The sequence below is a fragment of the Marmota flaviventris genome, chromosome 9 (assembly GCF_047511675.1).
Source record: "Marmota flaviventris isolate mMarFla1 chromosome 9, mMarFla1.hap1, whole genome shotgun sequence".
NCBI lineage: Eukaryota > Metazoa > Chordata > Mammalia > Rodentia > Sciuridae > Marmota > Marmota flaviventris.
Genome location: NC_092506.1, coordinates 998,923 through 1,016,923, shown reverse-complemented (window position 1 = coordinate 1,016,923; position 18,001 = coordinate 998,923). Strand labels below are relative to the sequence as shown.

At 62.2% G+C, this 18,001-nt stretch overlaps 1 protein-coding gene across 1 annotated transcript in view; it reads right to left on the bottom strand.

The window, feature by feature from the left end:
* Window positions 1-6,629: 6,629 nt before the first annotated feature.
* The window catches only part of Muc5ac (mucin 5AC, oligomeric mucus/gel-forming), a 30,537-nt gene continuing 19,165 nt past the window's right edge, over window positions 6,630-18,001 (bottom strand). Inside the window, exons 34-53 of the mRNA XM_071616898.1 lie at window positions 16,214-17,464; window positions 15,397-16,096; window positions 14,895-15,082; window positions 14,233-14,407; window positions 13,660-13,910; window positions 13,383-13,566; window positions 12,896-13,103; window positions 12,287-12,465; window positions 11,919-12,006; window positions 11,687-11,790; window positions 11,574-11,605; window positions 10,933-11,104; window positions 10,618-10,719; window positions 10,311-10,348; window positions 9,701-9,823; window positions 9,523-9,621; window positions 8,223-8,342; window positions 8,018-8,065; window positions 7,794-7,906; window positions 6,630-7,256 (exon numbers count right to left, since the gene is read on the bottom strand). Of these exons, the coding sequence (XP_071472999.1) occupies window positions 7,073-7,256; window positions 7,794-7,906; window positions 8,018-8,065; window positions 8,223-8,342; window positions 9,523-9,621; window positions 9,701-9,823; window positions 10,311-10,348; window positions 10,618-10,719; window positions 10,933-11,104; window positions 11,574-11,605; window positions 11,687-11,790; window positions 11,919-12,006; window positions 12,287-12,465; window positions 12,896-13,103; window positions 13,383-13,566; window positions 13,660-13,910; window positions 14,233-14,407; window positions 14,895-15,082; window positions 15,397-16,096; window positions 16,214-17,464 (4,359 nt within the window). The 3' untranslated portion in view covers window positions 6,630-7,072. The remainder of the gene's footprint in view (window positions 7,257-7,793; window positions 7,907-8,017; window positions 8,066-8,222; window positions 8,343-9,522; window positions 9,622-9,700; window positions 9,824-10,310; window positions 10,349-10,617; window positions 10,720-10,932; window positions 11,105-11,573; window positions 11,606-11,686; window positions 11,791-11,918; window positions 12,007-12,286; window positions 12,466-12,895; window positions 13,104-13,382; window positions 13,567-13,659; window positions 13,911-14,232; window positions 14,408-14,894; window positions 15,083-15,396; window positions 16,097-16,213; window positions 17,465-18,001) is intronic.

The following is an 18,001-nucleotide window of genomic DNA, read 5'->3' as shown; positions in this document are numbered from 1 at the left end:
TCCCCTGTCCCACCAGCACCCTGTGGAGGGCTGTGGCCTTGGGCTGCCTCTCGGCAGTGGGCCGGCAGGGCACAGGGGCCGAGAAGTGGGAGCGGATGCGGCGGGTGTGCGTGCAGGACAAAGCCAGAGGCAGGCCCTGCGGCCAACACATTTGCTCAGGATTAGACAACAAGAGGGAAGCAAACATGAGCGGGGGCCCCGTGTCCTGTCCCTGGACAGAGGTGCCAAGTGTCAGTGGGCAAACAGGCCCTCCCTTCTCTGCAGGAACCTGGTGTTGACTCAGTGACTGTGGGGTTTGCAGAGGGCCCGGGGCCGTCGAGGCCGCCTTCCCCAAGGGCCTGGTGCTGAGAGGAGCTGGTACCCAGGCTGGCTGGGCATCCACACCCAGGCTGCTGGCCCCGCTCCCCCGTTACCTGCCTGGGCCCCTGGGGTCAGGGAGACCTTGGCCCGGCCCAAGAGATAGACCCCAGTCCTGGTCTGGACCCGGGGAAGGGGAGACACAGCCCTACCCACAGGCCCGACCCTTGCAGGGGCCCAGGCCCAGGTGTGGCTCCTCGGCCCTGCTTTTGTGCCTGGCTGGGTGTCTTCATGTCCCTGTATTCTGGCCTCCCAGGGCCACATCACCACATGACAAATGTGGATGCTTGGAAAGAAATTCTCAGATGGCTGGAGGTGAGTGTATGCTCCTGAGGGTCACGGGGTCAGGGCTGCCCAAGGTCAGTGGCCAGGAAACAACACTGAACGGTACCCTGGGGTGATCAGGAAGCATGAAGGGTATGGTGAGGACTGGCTTGGGGGTGGCTGCGGTGAGGTCACAGGGCCTCTCCTCCAGCACTGCTCAGCCCCCAGCTGCTGGGGACCCAGAGGAACTGCCACCAGGTCCCCCTCAGGATGCATTGTGGTTTGGAAGAAGGGTCCCAGCCAGGGAGAGCCCCCTTCCTGTAGGTCCACACCCCTGGGTGAACCCTGAGTGTGCACATCCAGGAGCTGGAGACCTGCAGCACAGGACTGCACGTACACACCCACGTGCCAACAGCCAAGGCGTCACCGGCCTCTCCAGAAACAGTTTGGGAAAGTGGTCCAGCCATTGCTGCTGCGGTCCCAGTCGGAGGTATGGACATCGCCCTGGGGACATCACTCTGGGAACAGCTGCCCGTGACATCCTGAAGAAGAGGCTGGGTCTCTATGGAGTTGTGCAGGGGCTTCCCGAGCCTGGCTCAGGTGCCCAGTCCATGGCAGACATGTGTAAGGAGCAGGGGACTTAAGGCACGACCTGCCACTAAGGTTCAGCCCCACCGTTTCCATACAGAACCATCCACGTGGGACCGCCTGCAGGCCTGCTCTGAGCAGAACCAGAACCCTCAGTGTTTGTTCATGGCTCCTTTCATGGAAGGCCCAAGAGCACAGCCCTCAGACAAGACAGAACTCATTCAGTAGGAAATACAGACCCCTAAAGATGGAGCTGGAGGGACGGAGAGGAACTGCCCCATCCCGGTCCCATTGGAGGCTGAGGCTGACCGAGGGTGCAGGAAGAGGCCGGGTGTGGGGACAGTAGGGAGCCCCGCCTCACAGCCTCCTCTTGGGTGATTGGGAGAGTTGGGTCTTGAGATGGAGGCACAGGCTCTGCCCTCGTCTGGGGACAGTTAAGGCTCCAGGCTCCTGGGAGCCCGCCTGGCTCCCTGCTCAGATGTCCCTGGGGCTGAAGGGGGACTCCTCTGGGTGGAAACTGAAAGATTGCCAGCCAAAGTGCAAGAGTCGTGGGAGGGGCCAGTGGGTGGGAAGGGCTGCCCTGCCGAGTGCCCAGAGGTCCACTCCTCACAGCCCAGGTTGGGGTCTTTGGAAATTGGGTCTCTGAGGCTGTGGCGGGCCTGCTCCTCAATTCGGAAGCACCAAGACACTCACAGAACAAGTCCTGGCTTGGCACGGGCCAGGGGCCCATTGAGGGCATAAGCCTGGCTATTCTGGAATGTCACGGAGTCTCGGTTGTTTGCCTTGGAGGAAGAACAGGTCTGCAATGGGCTGTGGCAGCTGTGATCTGTTTTAGGGACCCTTCTGGGCACCCTCCTGTGGCCCAGCTCAGCCCACAAGGCCCCACGTCGGGTGCTGGGGCTGGCAAGGCAGCAGCTGGCACGGGCTCCTTCCTGGGACGACGGCTGGTCCCCTCCCCCAGCAGGGAGTGAGCACAGCCAGAGACCCAGGTCCGGGGCCATCCTCACTCGCCAGGGCAGCTGGGAGAAGTGGGGGGCGGGGGTCTGTGCTGGGACAGTGCCACCCCAGTTTGGGATACAGGACATCAAGCTCCCCCCCCCCGACAGCCACGGATGGGCCTGGGGCTTAGGGGTGGACTGTGGGGACAGTGGTGATGAGGAAAGCACCCGGAGGGACAGGGCTCAGCCAGGGCTCAGCCAGGGCTCAGGAGGCCTGACCTTGCTTGGCCATTTGTGCCAGGTGGAGGCTGAGCCGGGGGAGTCCAGCGCAGGAGACCCTGCCCCAGGGTCACAGGTAAGGCCACCGAGGCTGGGACCCCTGGGGTAGGGCTCTGAGCTGAGGGCATGCAGGTTGGGACAGTGGTGGCAGGCAGAGGTGGGTGAGATGGCAGCAGGGCCGTCACCAGCAGGTGAACTGAGTCACTCCGTGACGGAAGAGAGAGCAGAGCACGCGCTGGACCTGCCCCGGCAGCTGCTCCGACCCTTGCCAGCCCCCTGCCCAGCCCTGGCGACCACCCACAGGACACGCTGGGGGTGGCCCTCCTCGGCCTCAGTTTTGCTTTGTCTGTGAAAAGGTGAAGTCCTGGGCGCAGCCCACTAGCTGGGCTTCAGGAGTAGAGCATTCTCCTCTGAGGGGAGACAGGAAGCTACCGCAGCGAGAGGCCTGCTGGGGTCTCGTGTCCCGGCCACCCTGTCCTGGGACCCTGTGGGCAGAACCCCTCTGCGTTTGCCCATCAAAGCCCTGAGAGACCTCCCTGCTTCTGCGTGGCTGCCCCTCCTCCCCGCTCCAGGGCTTTGTCACCTTGACCTCTAGGGGGTGGCAGGGGTCTGGAGGCCCCTTCTCCTCCGCCCCCAGACCACTCTCCCTTCCCCCCGTCCCTGCTTTGCTCTGCCCCTCCGACCTGTGCCACCCCACCCTGCCCTGCCAGGATGACTGCGGGGGCCTCAGTGCCCTGGCTCTGACCCCTGGGGGCCAGGGCTGGGTCAGGTCTGCCAGGCTCCAAGAAGCCCTGGGACAGAGGGTCTTCCCCAGCATGGGTCCCAAGCATGAAGGAGGTGGAACTCAAGTCTGTGGGCCCCTGCGGCAGCCCCCACAGCGGGCCCAGCCCCAGGGCCAGGCTTCACGGGGCCTCAGGGGCACCTAGCAGCTGCCCAAGCCAGCCTGGGCCCACAGCCTCTTCCTGCTCATTTCAAGCGTGACCGGTCATTCCACCCCTTCGCGTGTTCAGGAGGAATGGGAAAGAGGGGCCGCACTGCGGGCAGAGCAAATGGCCCCACCACACTATTGGGACATGTCCTGCTTCTGTGTCTCTTTCTGGAAACAGTGACTTGCACAACCTGGCCTGGACTGTGGGGGCCAGGGTGGGCGGGTGCTGCCACCCAGGGACGTGTGATCCGGTTACTTCCTGCTACCATGCCATGGTTCCAGGCAGGGAGGTGACGCAGGCCTCTGAGGGCTCCGGGGGGTGGAGAGTTAGTCACTGCAGTGCCCACCCCACCCTGAGAGGAAGAGGTGGCTTGCTGGGACACCTGATCCTCTCCAGGGGGCAGCATCACCAATTAGGGTGATGGGAGGTCAGTGGGGTCAGCAGGGCACCCAGAGCAGACCTGCAGGACTGGCCAAGCTCCCAGGCTGGGCTTTGCCCTGCCACCAGTGGTCATGCCTGGAAGGCCCCTCTGCTGCCCCCACCTGGTCACTAACAGAGTTGACCCCCCAAATCAACTCTGTGGCCCACACAGCTGGGAGCAGATAGCCCAAATCAGGTGAGGCAGATGGGGGACAAGATCCTGGGGAGAACACTGGGCACCCTCAACCTCCATGCTGTCAGGCCCTACCAGAGTGACCCCCCCACACCCAGGGAGGCCGCCTGTCATTAGGCCAGCTGTCAGGGTGAACCCCTTGTAAACCCAAAGCCCAGAGAGGACTGGGTCCAGCTGCACTCCCTGACCTCTCAGAGCAGGAGGAGCTTGGGGGGCCTTGGGGGCCACAGGGCAGAAGGGGTGGGAGGGCCGTGGTCCTCCAGCCAGTCCCTGCCCAGGGGGTCGCTATGTGAACCCTAAGAAGCCAACCTCACCCCCTCCAGGGGCCACACCCCTGAGATTCCAGGCGGTCTGCGTCCCCACTCGGGGCTGCCTCAAGGGACAAGGCCTGCCAAGAACCTAAGTCCAGCCCCAGGACCTGAGCCCTCGACCTGACCTGTCCCCCGTGTGGCAGGCTCAGGACATGCAGCCACACTCCTGCCAACAAAGTGTGCCAGCACGGCTCTGACCTCAGACCAAGCAGCCTAGCCCTGGGGGTCAGGGCAGAGTCAGGGCTGGGTCAGGGCTGGGCCCCTAGCCCCTCCCCAGCTGGGCCTGGTTCATGATAACTGAGGCAGCAGGTGATCGAAACAGTGACATCAAGTTCCAGGAGTTGGGACCAGGGAAACTGCCCACACAAACAAGGGACTCGAGACCAGCTTCCCACGTCCATGCTGCTGATGGCCAGCATGCAGCCTCTCTGGGCCTCATATTTCCCTTTGTGAGACAAGAAACAGACATGAGGACAATGTCCCTGCCCTCCTGATGTCACAGGGACATCTAGATGATGTCTGACCTCGCCCTGCCCAATGTCCACAGGTCAGAGGACTTTCTGCCTAGACAGAGGGGCTCTGGGACCCCTTAGATGTTAGGAGGCCTAGGCAGGACCCTTAGCCCCAGGATGTGCCCAGGTGTCAGCCCCCATCCTCTAAGGTCCAGCCCAGGTCTCCCCACATGTGGCCAGGACCCAGCCAGCTGACACCTTGCTCTTTGGCATCTGCTCTGACTGCACTCCCCCTGCCCCGCCTGTCCTGGGCTGGGGCTGGGCCAGGTCTGAACCCGCTGGGCACTGATGTAAGATGTGGCCCCTGGGCTGACAGTTTCCCTGCCCATTCCAGGCCTGTCTGGATCCCTCCACCAGCTCTGGAGCCTGGGGCCAGCAGTGCCTACCACCTCCACCCCTGGTGTAACTGGTGCTGAGTGACTAAGGCCAGGTGTCTCAGGTGTGCCAGGTGTCACTCGTTCACTGACTCATTCCCTGGGTCTTCACAGAAGAGGGATCCACTAAGATCATGGCAGTTCTGGAGGGTGGATGGCGGGCACAGGGAGGAGCAGGAGCTAGGTGGATTTCCAGGACTCTGTCCACACTCTGCAAAGTGTCACTGGGTCCTCTGTGGAGTTGCTGAGCTCCCTGTGCCCTTGGAGGTACCACACATGCACACACACCAAGCTGGGTACTAGGCAACAGCATCTAGAGGCTCTCTATGGAGCCTACCCCGGGAGTGTGGGTTCACCAGCTGAAGCCACAGCTCAGAGGTCATCTCCTGGGCACATGGACATGTCCTGATGCCACTTGTGGGGCTGCCTGGATTCAGTTCCTCACCCACTCACTCACTGAGTCATTCATCCATGCCCTAATGCTCATTCATCACTCACTCAATTACTCACTCATCCACTGATTCAATCACTCATTCACTGATTCATTCACTAATTCATTCACTGATTCATTCAATCACTCATTCACTCACTCATTCACTGATCATTCACTGATTCATTCAATCACTCATCCACTGATTCATTCACTGATTCATTCACTCACTCATTCACTCACTCATTCACTGATTATTCACTCACTCATTCACTGATTATTCACTCACTCATTCACTGATCATTCAATCACTCATTCACTGATTATTCACTCATTCATTCACTGTTCATTCACTCACTCATTCACTGATTCATTCAATCACTCATTCACTCACTCATTCACTGTTCATTCACTCACTCATTCACTGATTCATTCACTCACTCATTCAATCACTCATTCACTCACTCATTCACTGATCATTCAATCACTCATTCACTGATCATTCAATCACTCATTCACTGATTCATTCACTCACTCATTCACTCACTCATTCACTGTTCATTCACTCACTCATTCACTGTTCATTCACTCACTCATTCACTGTTCATTCACTGATTCATTCAATCACTCATTAGCTCATTCATTCACTGATTTTTTTCACTCACTTCATTTGTTCCTTCATTCATGAGGCACTCTCTGACCCTCCCTGTGCTGTGACCAGATGCCTCTTTGACTCTGGGCAGTAGCTGGACTGTCAGTGGCCTCTGCACAGTGACCATCACCTCTGGACAAACCTAAAGTCACTTCCTGTCTTCCTTTTGAAACAGATGGGCACCCCAAGGAGCTGGAGGCAGCAGGGTTCCCCAGGTGGCCCTCACTAGGCCCCTCAGCCCCTAGTGTCCAGCCTGGGGTATGAGCTCCTGGGTCTGGGGCTGACCCCACCCTATTCCTGGGTTTATGTCCAAGTTCAAGAATTCACATGGTCCACAAATTGCAAAATGCTCCAAGTGTATTTATGAAACAGATTGGTCATTTCCTGAGGAGGGGGACATGGGCCCATGGCTGAGGTAGGAGGGCAGCCAATACCCACATCCCACGTTAGTGAGAGCTTTGTGTGATGCTGAAGTCCCAAGGAGCAGGTCAGAGTCATACCAGAAGAGCCCCACTGACCCCACATTCCTGAACAGGGGGGCACAGGTGGATGAGGGCCTCCCCACCTCCATGGACATCTCAAGGGTCAGATCTCCCTTGAAAAGAACATGGTGGGTGGACAGCATGTCCTAGACGGCAGCCACCTTGACGAAGGTGCATGTTCTACTGGCCTTGGAGGATTCAAAGGACGTTTTCCTTGGTGTGTCCCAGAGGACACAGCAGCACTGGCCAGCTCACTGGGGAGGCCTGGGCAGTCCCTCCCAGCTACTGCTCTCTGACTCCTGGCTCTGCTCTTTGCTCTTCTTGGACTCAGACTCCGATGATCCTAGTGGCTGGTGTCACCTGGTGAGTGGCACTGCTGGCCCAGGCAGCCACAGGCCTCTGCCTGGGTGTAGCTGAAGGTCCGGCTGGAACCGTCGGCACAGGTCAGGCTCACCTTCTTCCGTGAGGTCCGCAGCTCCTGGCAGCACTGGCACTTGCGTTCCACTGTGTAGGTGTCCAGGGAGTACCTGCGGGCAGAGTCTGCTCAGCACCAGGTGCCCTGCCACAGGTGCCACAGTGGCAGCTGCTGCCACGGGCCACCCAGGCCAAGACCCTGACACAACCAGGCTGCACATGCCCTGTGGCCAGTGTCGAGCTTCCAGTTCTCATTCGCCAATTACTTGGGGGCAGATGCTCCCATCAGGGCTGATCCCAGCCATCACTGTGTGTCCCAGGTCCCAGGGTCAGGAGGGACCCACGGACGGCTGGCTGCAGCAAATTACAAAGGGGAGCTGGGATGGGGTCTCAGCAAACACAAGAGCTGATTCCAAACAGGCCAGGCCTGTGGGTCTCAGAATCCTGCTGCCCCACCCCAACTCCCAGTGGCCCTCATGGTATCCCTCTGGGGGCCTCCAGCCCTCTTCCTCTCCCTTCATGGTCCTGCCTATCTGCCCCACCCCAGCTGGGTGGACCTAACTGCACCCCACTGCTGATCACATCTGTGAACACTGCCCCAAGGGACTCCCTGTGGATCGGGGAGGGCGCCACGGACAGGGGTCCCGTACATGGAGGTGCTGTTCCCGCAGTTCCCCTGGCAGTAGGAGAGGCGCACAGGCCCGGCCGAGCTGCAGCTGCCCTGCCGGATGGTCTGGTTCCTGTGGTGCAGCATGCAGGACGTCTCTGGGGACAGACAGACACAGGAGGTGAGGCAGTGTCAACACCACCCACTTGTTTCCTGGACCCCCATGGCTGGAGTCAGACCTGCCAGCAGACCCGCCCTCTTACCAACGTGTGGGCAGACGAAGCAGCAGCCGTCGGAGCTCAGCCGGGCCTGGTCCTGTGCCAAAAAGGGACAGCTGTTAGTACCAGGGAGGCCACTCAGCAGCCTACCCAGAAATGGAGGTGCAGAGACGCAGGCCGAGGGCCACAGGCCCGCTGGCCCCACAGAACTCCCGTCACTGGGTGAGCCGCGGCTGGGCGGGGCGGGAGCTCACCCGAGCGCAGCTGAGTGGGGCACACTGCTTCTCCACGGTCACCACCTCAAGCCTGTCTTGGTGCTTCTCACACCGGTAGGTCACACAGCGGTTCTCGGGGTCTGACCAGGACTCACCAGGCTGAAAGGAGGCAGGGTAAGTGCCCCTCACGGGGAGATCATGGCCTTGCCAGGCACCTGCCTTGGAGAGAACTCCCGAGTGCCCCAGTGCCCAGTGCCCCAGGACCCTGCCTGCTCAGTGCCAAGTGCCCCCCAGGACCTGCCCATTCAGTGGTCAATGCCCCAGGACCCTGTTCACTGAGTGCCCAGTGCCCCCAGGACCCTGTCCATTCAGTGCTCAGTAACCCCCAGGACCCTGCCCACTTAGTGCCTAGAACCCCTAGGACCTGCCCCCCAAGACCTGCCCATTCAGTGTCCAATATCCCCCAGACCCTGTCCACTCTGTGTCCAGTGCCTTCATTACCCCATTCACTCAGTGCCCAGTGCCCCAGGACATTGCCTGCTCAATGCCCAGTGCCCCCCAGACCCTGTCCATTCAGTGCCTAGTACCCCAGGACCCTGTTCACTCAATGCCCAGTGCCCCAGGACCCTGTCCATTCAGTGCCAAGGACCCTGCCCACTTAGTGCCTAGAACCCCTAGGACCTGCCCCCCAAGACCTGCCCATTCAGTGTCCAGTATCCCCCCGACCCTGTCCACTCAGTGTCCAGTGCCCCCATTACCCTTCACTCAGTGCCCAATGCCCCAGGACATTGCCTGCTCAATGCCCAGTGCCCCAGGACCCTGTCCATTCAGTGCCAAGGACCCTGCCCACTTAGTGCCTAGAACCCCTAGGACCTGCCCCCCAAGACCTGCCCATTCAGTGTCCAGTATCCCCCAGACCTTGTCCACTCAGTGTCCAGTGCCCCCATTACCCTTCACTCAGTGCCCAGTGCCCCAGGACTCTGTTCACTCAATGCCCAGTGCCCCAGGACCCTGTCCATTCAGTGCCTAGTACCCCAGGACTCTGTTCACTCAATGCCCAGGGCCCCAGGACCCTGTCCATTCAGTGCCAAGGACCCTGCCCACTTAGAGCCTGGAACCCCCAGACCCTGTCCACTCAGTGCCCAGTGCCCAGGACCCTGCCTGCTCAGGACACAATGCTTTCTCTGCCTTCATATCCATGGGCAGGGCCTTGCCTGGGCCTTCCTGGAGCTCCCACAGGGGGGGTGGCAGCTCTGCCCCCCGCCCACCCGGAGCCCAAGACCTGCTTCTCCAGGCTCCCAGCCCCCCGCCCTGAGGCCCCAGGTGCCCAGCTACGCACGCGGAGGAAGTGGCCACGGCCTCTGGGGGTGTTCACGACGCAGCTCACTGCCACACACTTCCCACAGCACCGCCCCATCTGAGCTTGGTATTCGAAGCCCTGCAGGGACAGTGGATGTACGGCCTGAGCTCGCGCTGTCTGCCCAGGGGACGAGGGCAGTGGTGGGGCCAGCACTCACCAGGGGGCAGTGGGTGTTGCAGATCTGGGTCTCACAGCTGACCAGGAAACTGCCCGATGGGGGGCTGCCGGCTGCCTCGCACCAGCACCTTTCACACAGGCTGGAGGAGACCATGGCGCCAGGCTGGGGAGTTAGGCCAGGTGTCAGTGCCCTTGGACTGGGCCCAGGGACAGGCCCCAGCCCTCACAGGTCAGCTTCCCCAGCCTGCCCACAGGCCAACCCACACCCCTGGGGTGGCCCTGGTGCAGAGCCCTGTCACAAGGATGAGCCCCCCAGCGGGGCTCTGGGGTCACACACTTTGGGGGCCCGGCTAGAGGCCTGGTGTACTCAGGAGGATACCAAGGAGTGGCCAGCTGCTGGGACCCAGTGAGGCCAGGCACCCAGTATCAGCACCTCTGGGGGCCTGGGGCCAGGCTTGGGCCTCAGCCACACCAAGCTGCAGACTGGATCCATGAAGACTCGTTCCCTGGTCCGGGCAGGGTTCTGAGACATGGTCTGCGGGGGGTCTGCTCTGAACTCTACTTCTACCCCTAGGGGCCGTCAGGGAGCCCAGGAGTGGGAGACCCAGTCCCTGTGGCTGTGGGGTGTCCGAATGCTGGACGGGCCTTACCTGGTAGACGGTCCCGTTGACATTGCAGCCGATTCCGCCTGTCCAGGAGATACACAGGCTGTAACCCTGGCAGGCAGGGACCCAGCCCACCCCACCATGCCACCCGAGACCTCCCCTGTTTGGCCACCTTGGCCTCCTGGGCACCAGCAAGTTCTGATGCTCATTGCTGGAGTCATCAGATCAGATCTGTGCCAACATTCAGCCCCAACAAACCACGGCTTCATCCAGTTATGCCCTCAGGAATCCCTGGCCAGAGTCCCCAGCCTGCAGTGTCCAGCATGCATGTGCAAGGGTCAAGGACACTCACGGCAGATTTGGCTTGGGCAGCAGGCCCCCTCCTCGTGGGTCAGGACCAGGCGGGAGCCCTTGGGGCAGTGCTGGGGCTCCGGGCAGTAGCTGGTGTTGCAGGCTGCAGGTGAGCGAGGGAGTCAGGGACGGCCCCCTCTGCACCCGTTCCCACCAGCCTCAGGGCCTGCTCCCCAGGGCTCCCAGGAGAGCTGGCAGACCCCACCCTCCCCACACCCCTGCTGGGGTCCCCAGAGGGGCTGGAGGGAGGGATCTCCCTACCCCAGCAGTGGATTGCCCTGGCCCCTCCAGCCATCCCCACCAGGCAAGGGCTCACCGCAGACGAACTGGGGACAGCACTGGCCAGCCTTTGGGGCCGTGGGCACAGGCACTAAGCCGGGCAAGGGGCAGGCGGGGGGCAGGGGACAGGGCTTCCTGTGGCAGGTCATGTTCTGGGAGCTGTCCTTGCAGGTGCACTCCTGGCAGTCGGTGCTGATGGTGTGGCCCGGCTGTGGAGGAGGCTTGTGTGAGCCTGCCACAGGTCAGCCTTGGCCCAGGCTGGCTCACAAGGTGGGGCCCGCGGGGGACACCTGGGGCAGCACTCAGAAGTGACAGGAGCTCAGGTTGGCACTGGTACTGGAGACCCCAGGAGGGCCGGAGATGAGGTGGGAAGGGCTTTGTGGGGTGGCCTGCCCCGTGAGGATGGAAGGGGTCCCAAGAAGATAGGACCTGGCCAGGCAGGGGCTCAGTACCCACAAAGCAGCTCCAGTGTCACCCCAAGTTGGGTAGGGAGGACACTTAAGAAGAGGGGCCTCCTATTCCTGTCGGGCCACTGGCCAATCTCCTTGCCCTTCCTCTGGGCCTCTGGGACTGAGAGGAAGCCCTCAACCCAAGCCCACACTGGCCATTCCAGGGCTTGCATTTCAGGGACCTCCTGCCTCAGCTTCCTGGGGTTCAGGGTCACCCATCCACACTTACCTCCACTGGCTCCCCATGGGGCCCCAGGCACCCTGCAGAGAGAGAGAGATCAGAGGTTGCCACCAGGCAGGCACGGTCACTCTGCCACCCCCACCAAGCCCTTGGGGACGTACAGCTGCAGTTGGCAGGCACACAGACTTGGGCGTCGCTGCTGAAAAGCATCGTGTTCTCGGGACAGAAGCAGCCCTCTGTGATGGGACCGGCCTCCGGGAGGGCCCTGCAGGACGGCAGAGTGGGCTGCAGCCCCTGCTCCCCAGGGCAGCAGTGCCCTGGCCAGGGAGGGGGCCCCCAGGGGGGCTCTGGGGTTTGTTGGACCCACGGTGGGTGGGGTGAGGGTGCACGTACAGGGAGCTGGTGCTGTCCTTCCCATAGCAGTAGGGGAGGCTGGACGGGCCACAGGGCAGGTACACCTGGCCAGCCGAGCAGGTGAACGCTGTAGGGAGAGAAGCCACCCTGAGGGCCAGCTCGAGGCTGTGCCTCTGGGCTCTTGACCCCAACTTCCGGCTGCGCACCACCACTCCGGAGCCCTCAGTAACTGTCAGTGGTACCCGTCCATCCAGGCTCTGGGCCCCTCAGGCTCTGCTGCTGCCCACCCATGACCACCTGCATCCAGCCCTCCAGAGGCCATAGGACCCTGACTTGGGTTTCCCCTCTTCCTCCAGGAAGCCCTGCCTGACCCCCTGAGCCCACCCAGATCATCTGCCGACACTCACGGCAGGCATGGTTGGTGTGGCCCCTCCAGTCGATGCACACGCCTTCCGAGGCACACAGCGCCGCATACAGCTGCAGTCCAGAGCACACCACGTCCAGGGGGGTCATGTGGCAGTAATCGAAGACACAGCCTTCATAGAAGGACTGCGGGGAGATGACGTGGTGGCAGGGCTGGAAGACCCTGCAGGCAGATGGGGCAGATGTGGTGTGGGCCACCAGCCCACAGCGGGGTCTTCCCGACACAGGACGCCCCAGAGAGCACCAGGTGAGGACAGTGGCCTTCCTCAGCTCTGCACGCACGAGGGAGGGTGTCGGGCCCCCACCCCCTTCCTGCAAGTGCCTCTGCACCAGGCTCCCCATCACCAGGTGTTGGGGAGGTGACCAAGGCCTGCATTCGTGACAGCGGACAGCAAAGGCCCTCGGAGGTTGACCAGCCTGGCTGCAGCCAAGCCCTGTGGTGGCATTCTGGCAGTGACCACCCTACCCAGAGCTCCAGGACAGCATTCTAGGCCTGTGACAGGGCAGCTCTGGGCCTTCCCAGGAGCCTCCTGAAGGCCCTCTTGCCCTTGGCAGGGGGCCCAGCGGGCTGCCCACCCCTGACAGACCCTTACTTGCTCAGGATCAGCTCACAGAGTGGCGATGGGGGGCACTGGACAGGAGTTGTCTGGGGTGTGGTTGAGGGGGGTGTCGGGGTAGGCCCGTGGCAGTGCGGCTGGCCGGGGACGTCCACCTTCCAGTGGCCTGACATTGCAGAGCAGGAGGGGGCCACTGTGCCTCCAGGCAGGCGACACTCGTCCCTCTTGTCATTGGTGCAGGTACCTGGCCAGACGGAGGTGGTCAGAGCTGGACCACGGAGACTGTGCCCTGCAGCACCCAGTGTGTCCTTGCTGGGTCTGGCCGGACATCTCCACCCTCACCTGTGGGACCAGCCCCGGCCCCTCCCCTTCCCGGGCTGCACTGTCCCTCTGAGAAGCCAACCCTAGGTGGTTCCCTCGGGGTGAATGGGTGTGCGCCCAGCGAGCCCACGCGGGGGCCCATGCAGCCCGGCCAGGTGCCCCAGCCCACGAGCCTGCTGCCCAGGTGCCCAGGCAGGCTCACCACACTGGCCCTCGGTGTTGTTGGCAAAGGTGCTGAAAGGCACTTCCACAGAGAAGATGAGGCCAGAGAACATGACCCGGACACCGATCTCCCGGATGGTCACGTACATCTTAATGCCCACGCGGGAGACAGCAATGCCGTTGCTCTGGAAACCAGGGCTGACCACCTTGTTGTTGAATATGATCTGGACATGGGGACAGCCACCGGGAAGTCAGCACGTGGGCAGGGGTGGGCAGCTGCAGGCCGACCTCCTGCCTGCACGTCAGGGCAGCCCCACCTGGTTGGTCATGACCCCGCCAACAGACGTGCGGGTCAGCACCACGCGGTCCTGGTGGTACTCCACGATGATGGCCTGTGGGCAGGACAACTGGTCCTTGGGGTCACAGAAGTCATTGTTGATGAGCACGCGGAAGTGGCCGTACACGGGTACCACCTGCTGCACCAGCACGTACGTGCAGTTGTCCAGGAACGTGTAGTAGGTGCCGTCGAACGTGATGTAGTGGGGGTCGCCCCAGCCGCTGCACACACCTGCGGGTGCCGGGGGCTCACCAGAGGTTCCAGGCCTCCTGCATGCCTGGCCCCCCACCGCCCCCACACGGGCAGCTGGGGAGCCCGTCCTCACCGTCCAGAGGCAAGTGGCCAGCAGGAGCTGGGGAGGCCTCAGAGTAGCAGGAGTGGATGCCCCTCCCCTTATCCCAGCGGGCAGGGCGCAGAGGCTCTGCAGGCTTCCCTGGACACCCCAAGGTGAGGGTCACCTACACCCATCCCAGCCTCGTGGCTGACATGTTCTGCCTGAAGTCTGACCCAATTCCACCCTCTCTCCTGGCCCCCCTCCGGGTCCCCAGCTCACACTGGCACTGGTAGTGCTGGCAACAGCCGTCCTGGTCAGCCACCTTCAGGGCTGGGTAGCCATTGGCACAAGTGGGTTCCTTCACCTCTGGACACTTGCGTGGACGCAGGGAGATGATGCTGTTGCCCTCGCAGGTGGCCTGGGTGCAGTTTGGCATGGCCCAGGACTCGCCTTTCTGCAGAAGCAAGGGCAGCTGCAGGGTCTGATCCCTGGGGTGGGCCCTCCCCTCGGTGCCCAGGGGGACAGTCCCTGAGGTCCTCATGGGAAAAGGGAATGGCCACCATGCTGTCTGCGACTCTCTGAGCCCCATCCTCCCAGCCTCGTGCCCATACCCACCATGTGCCCCCCACAGCACCAAGCTGCCCGGAGGGGAGGTGCTGTGTGCAGGAGCCCATCCCCAGCCACCGGCCCTGGGTGTGCTGCCCAGTCCACAGTGATGGCCACCTGCTTGGCCCCCACTTCACCCTCAGCAAGTGGTGTTTCAGCCTCAGACCCCATAGGCTCAACTGACCTGCAAGCCCACCCATCCAAAATCCTGGGGGAAGGACCCCCTAGTGCACAGCAGGGTTAGCTCCCAATGGTCAGCATGACCCTCATGAGGACTTGGGGTGAGGAGGCTCTGCAGTAGCCACAGGGCCCTGCTGGGCAGGAGGTGGGCTTACCTCTCTTGGGGGAAGCACATTTGGGCACCCTGTCTCAGGGGTAGACATGGACAGGGACGAAACTGAGGTAGGGGGCGGCGTAGTGGAGGGACAGTCGTGGTCAACCCCTTTGATCACCTCGCAGTCCTGGCTACACAGGGCATAATAGCAATGGCCAGAGAGGTCTCTCTGGCTGTATATGATGGACCCTGCCGACAGGAGACACGGTAGGTTAGCAGAGCTAGGTTGCAAAACAGCAGCCCCCTAGGCAAACTGGCCGACCCCCAGGGGGGCAGGGAGCCCCCACCTGAATGCGGTGGCCAAGAGTGCACAGGGGCTCTGGCTACAGGCAGGGAGCCCCCACCTGAATGCAGTGGCCAAGAGTGCACAGGGGCTCTGGCTACAGGCCATGGCAAGAGTTAGCCCTGGCCACAAGAAAGGCCCACTCGACTCCGGAACAGCACGGCCTTGGCCAGAAGGGAGTCAAGAGTGGGCCTCCAAGGCCTGCCCGAGGGACACTCACCTGCAGGGTAGAGCTGGTCCAGCACACTGCAGAAGCAGGGAAGGGTGGATGATGGCGCAGAGCTGGGCGACCACGGGGAGGCCACAGCTGAGGTGGAGGGCACTGAAGAGGAGGGCTCGGGGGGGACAGTCCAGGCAGGTGTCCCAGTGGTCTGGCAGCCCTTGGGGGTGTGGCAGCACAGGACACGCACCTCGTAGTTGAGGCACATCCCCAAGGGCCCCTGCTGCTCCTGGTTGCGGCACACCAGGCCCGTGTGGGGCTCGCACTGCACCACCTGGCCCAGGGCCTCAATGCTGACCTCGGGGTGGTTCTCGGCTCGGCACTCCAGCCGGGTGATGTCCTCAGGTTGGAGACAGATCCTCTCTCCCTTGCTCAGGATGTTGCTGTAGGTTTCTGTGTCTCCGCCATGCGGCCCGGGGTCTGGGAAGTCCACGTCGAACCACTTGGTCCAGGTGCACTGTGGCTGGCAGTCGGTGGTCTGGGGTGTGGAGTGGGTGCTCTCAGGTGCTGGAGTGTGGCTGCTGCTGCTTGTAGGGACAGGGGTGGAGCTAGTCTTCCCCGTGGAGCTTGGGCTGACTGTGTGCACAGAGGTGGAGCTGGTCTTCTGCGTGGAGCTTGGGCTGACTGTGTGCACAGAGGTGGAGCTGGTCTCCCTCGTGGAGCTTGGGCTGACTGTGTGCACAGAGGTGGAGCTGGTCTTCTGCGTGGAGCTTGGGCTGACTGTGTGCACAGAGGTGGAGCTGGTCTCCCTCGTGGAGCTTGGGCTGACTGTGTGCACAGAGGTGGAGCTGGTCTCCCTCGTGGAGCTTGGGCTGACTGTGTGCACAGAGGTGGAGCTGGTCTCCCTCGTGGAGCTTGGGCTGACTGTGTGCACAGAGGTGGAGCTGGTCTGCCTTATGGAGCTTGGGCTGACTGTGTGCACAGAGGTGGAGCTGGTCTCCCTCATGGAGCTTGGGCTGACTGTGTGCACAGAGGTGGAGCTGGTCTGCCTTATGGAGCTTGGGCTGACTGTGTGCACAGAGGTGGAGCTGGTCTCCCTCGTGGAGCTTGGGCTGACTGTGTGCACAGAGGTGGAGCTGGTCTCCCTCGTGGAGCTTGGGCTGACTGTGTGCACAGAGGTGGAGCTGGTCTCCCTCGTGGAGCTTGGGCTGACTGTGAGTGCAGAGTCTGTCTTCTGAACTTGGCTGGTCAGGGTCTCCCTTGAGGTGCTGGAATGTGTGACAGGTACTGTGGTCTGACAGCCCTTGGGGGTGTGGCAGCACAGGACACGCACCTCGTAGTTGAGGCACATCCTCAAGGGCCCCTGCTGCTCCTGGTTGCGGCACACCAGGCCCGTGTGGGGCTCGCACTGCACCACCTGGCCCAGGGCCTCAATGCTGACCTCGGGGTGGTTCTCGGCTCGGCACTCCAGCCGGGTGATGTCCTCAGGTTGGAGACAGATCCTCTCTCCCTTGCTCAGGATGTTGCTGTAGGTTTCCGTGTCTCCGCCATGCGGCCCGGGGTCTGGGAAGTCCACGTCGAACCACTTGGTCCAGGTGCACTGTGGCTGGCAGTCGGTGGTCTGGGGTGTGGAGTGGGTGCTCTCAGGTGCTGGAGTGTGGCTGCTGCTACTTGTAGGGACAGGGGTGGAGCTAGTCTTCCCCGTGGAGCTTGGGCTGACTGTGTGCACAGAGGTGGAGCTGGTCTTCTGCGTGGAGCTTGGGCTGACTGTGTGCACAGAGGTGGAGCTGGTCTGCCTTATGGAGCTTGGGCTGACTGTGTGCACAGAGGTGGAGCTGGTCTCCCTCGTGGAGCTTGGGCTGACTGTGTGCACAGAGGTGGAGCTGCTCTGCCTTATGGAGCTTGGGCTGACTGTGTGCACAGAGGTGGAGCTGGTCTCCCTCGTGGAGCTTGGGCTGACTGTGTGCTCAGAGGTGGAGCTGGTCTGCCTTATGGAGCTTGGGCTGACTGTGTGCACAGAGGTGGAGCTGGTCTCCCTCGTGGAGCTTGGGCTGACTGTGTGCACAGAGGTGGAGCTGGTCTCCCTCGTGGAGCTTGGGCTGACTGTGTGCACAGAGGTGGAGCTGGTCTGCCTTATGGAGCTTGGGCTGACTGTGTGCTCAGAGGTGGAGCTGGTCTCCCCCGTGGAGCTTGGGCTGACTGTGTGCACAGAGGTGGAGCTGGTCTCCCTCGTGGAGCTTGGGCTGACTGTGTGCACAGAGGTGGAGCTGGTCTCCCTCGTGGAGCTTGGGCTGACTGTGTGCACAGAGGTGGAGCTGGTCTCCCTCGTGGAGCTTGGGCTGACTGTGTGCACAGAGGTGGAGCTGGTCTCCCTCGTGGAGCTTGGGCTGACTGTGTGCACAGAGGTGGAGCTGGTCTCCCTCGTGGAGCTTGGGCTGACTGTGTGCACAGAGGTGGAGCTGGTCTCCCTCGTGGAGCTTGGGCTGACTGTGTGCACAGAGGTGGAGCTGGTCTCCCTCGTGGAGCTTGGGCTGACTGTGTGCACAGAGGTGGAGCTGGTCTCCCTCGTGGAGCTTGGGCTGACTGTGTGCACAGAGGTGGAGCTGGTCTCCCTCGTGGAGCTTGGGCTGACTGTGTGCACAGAGGTGGAGCTGGTCTCCCTCGT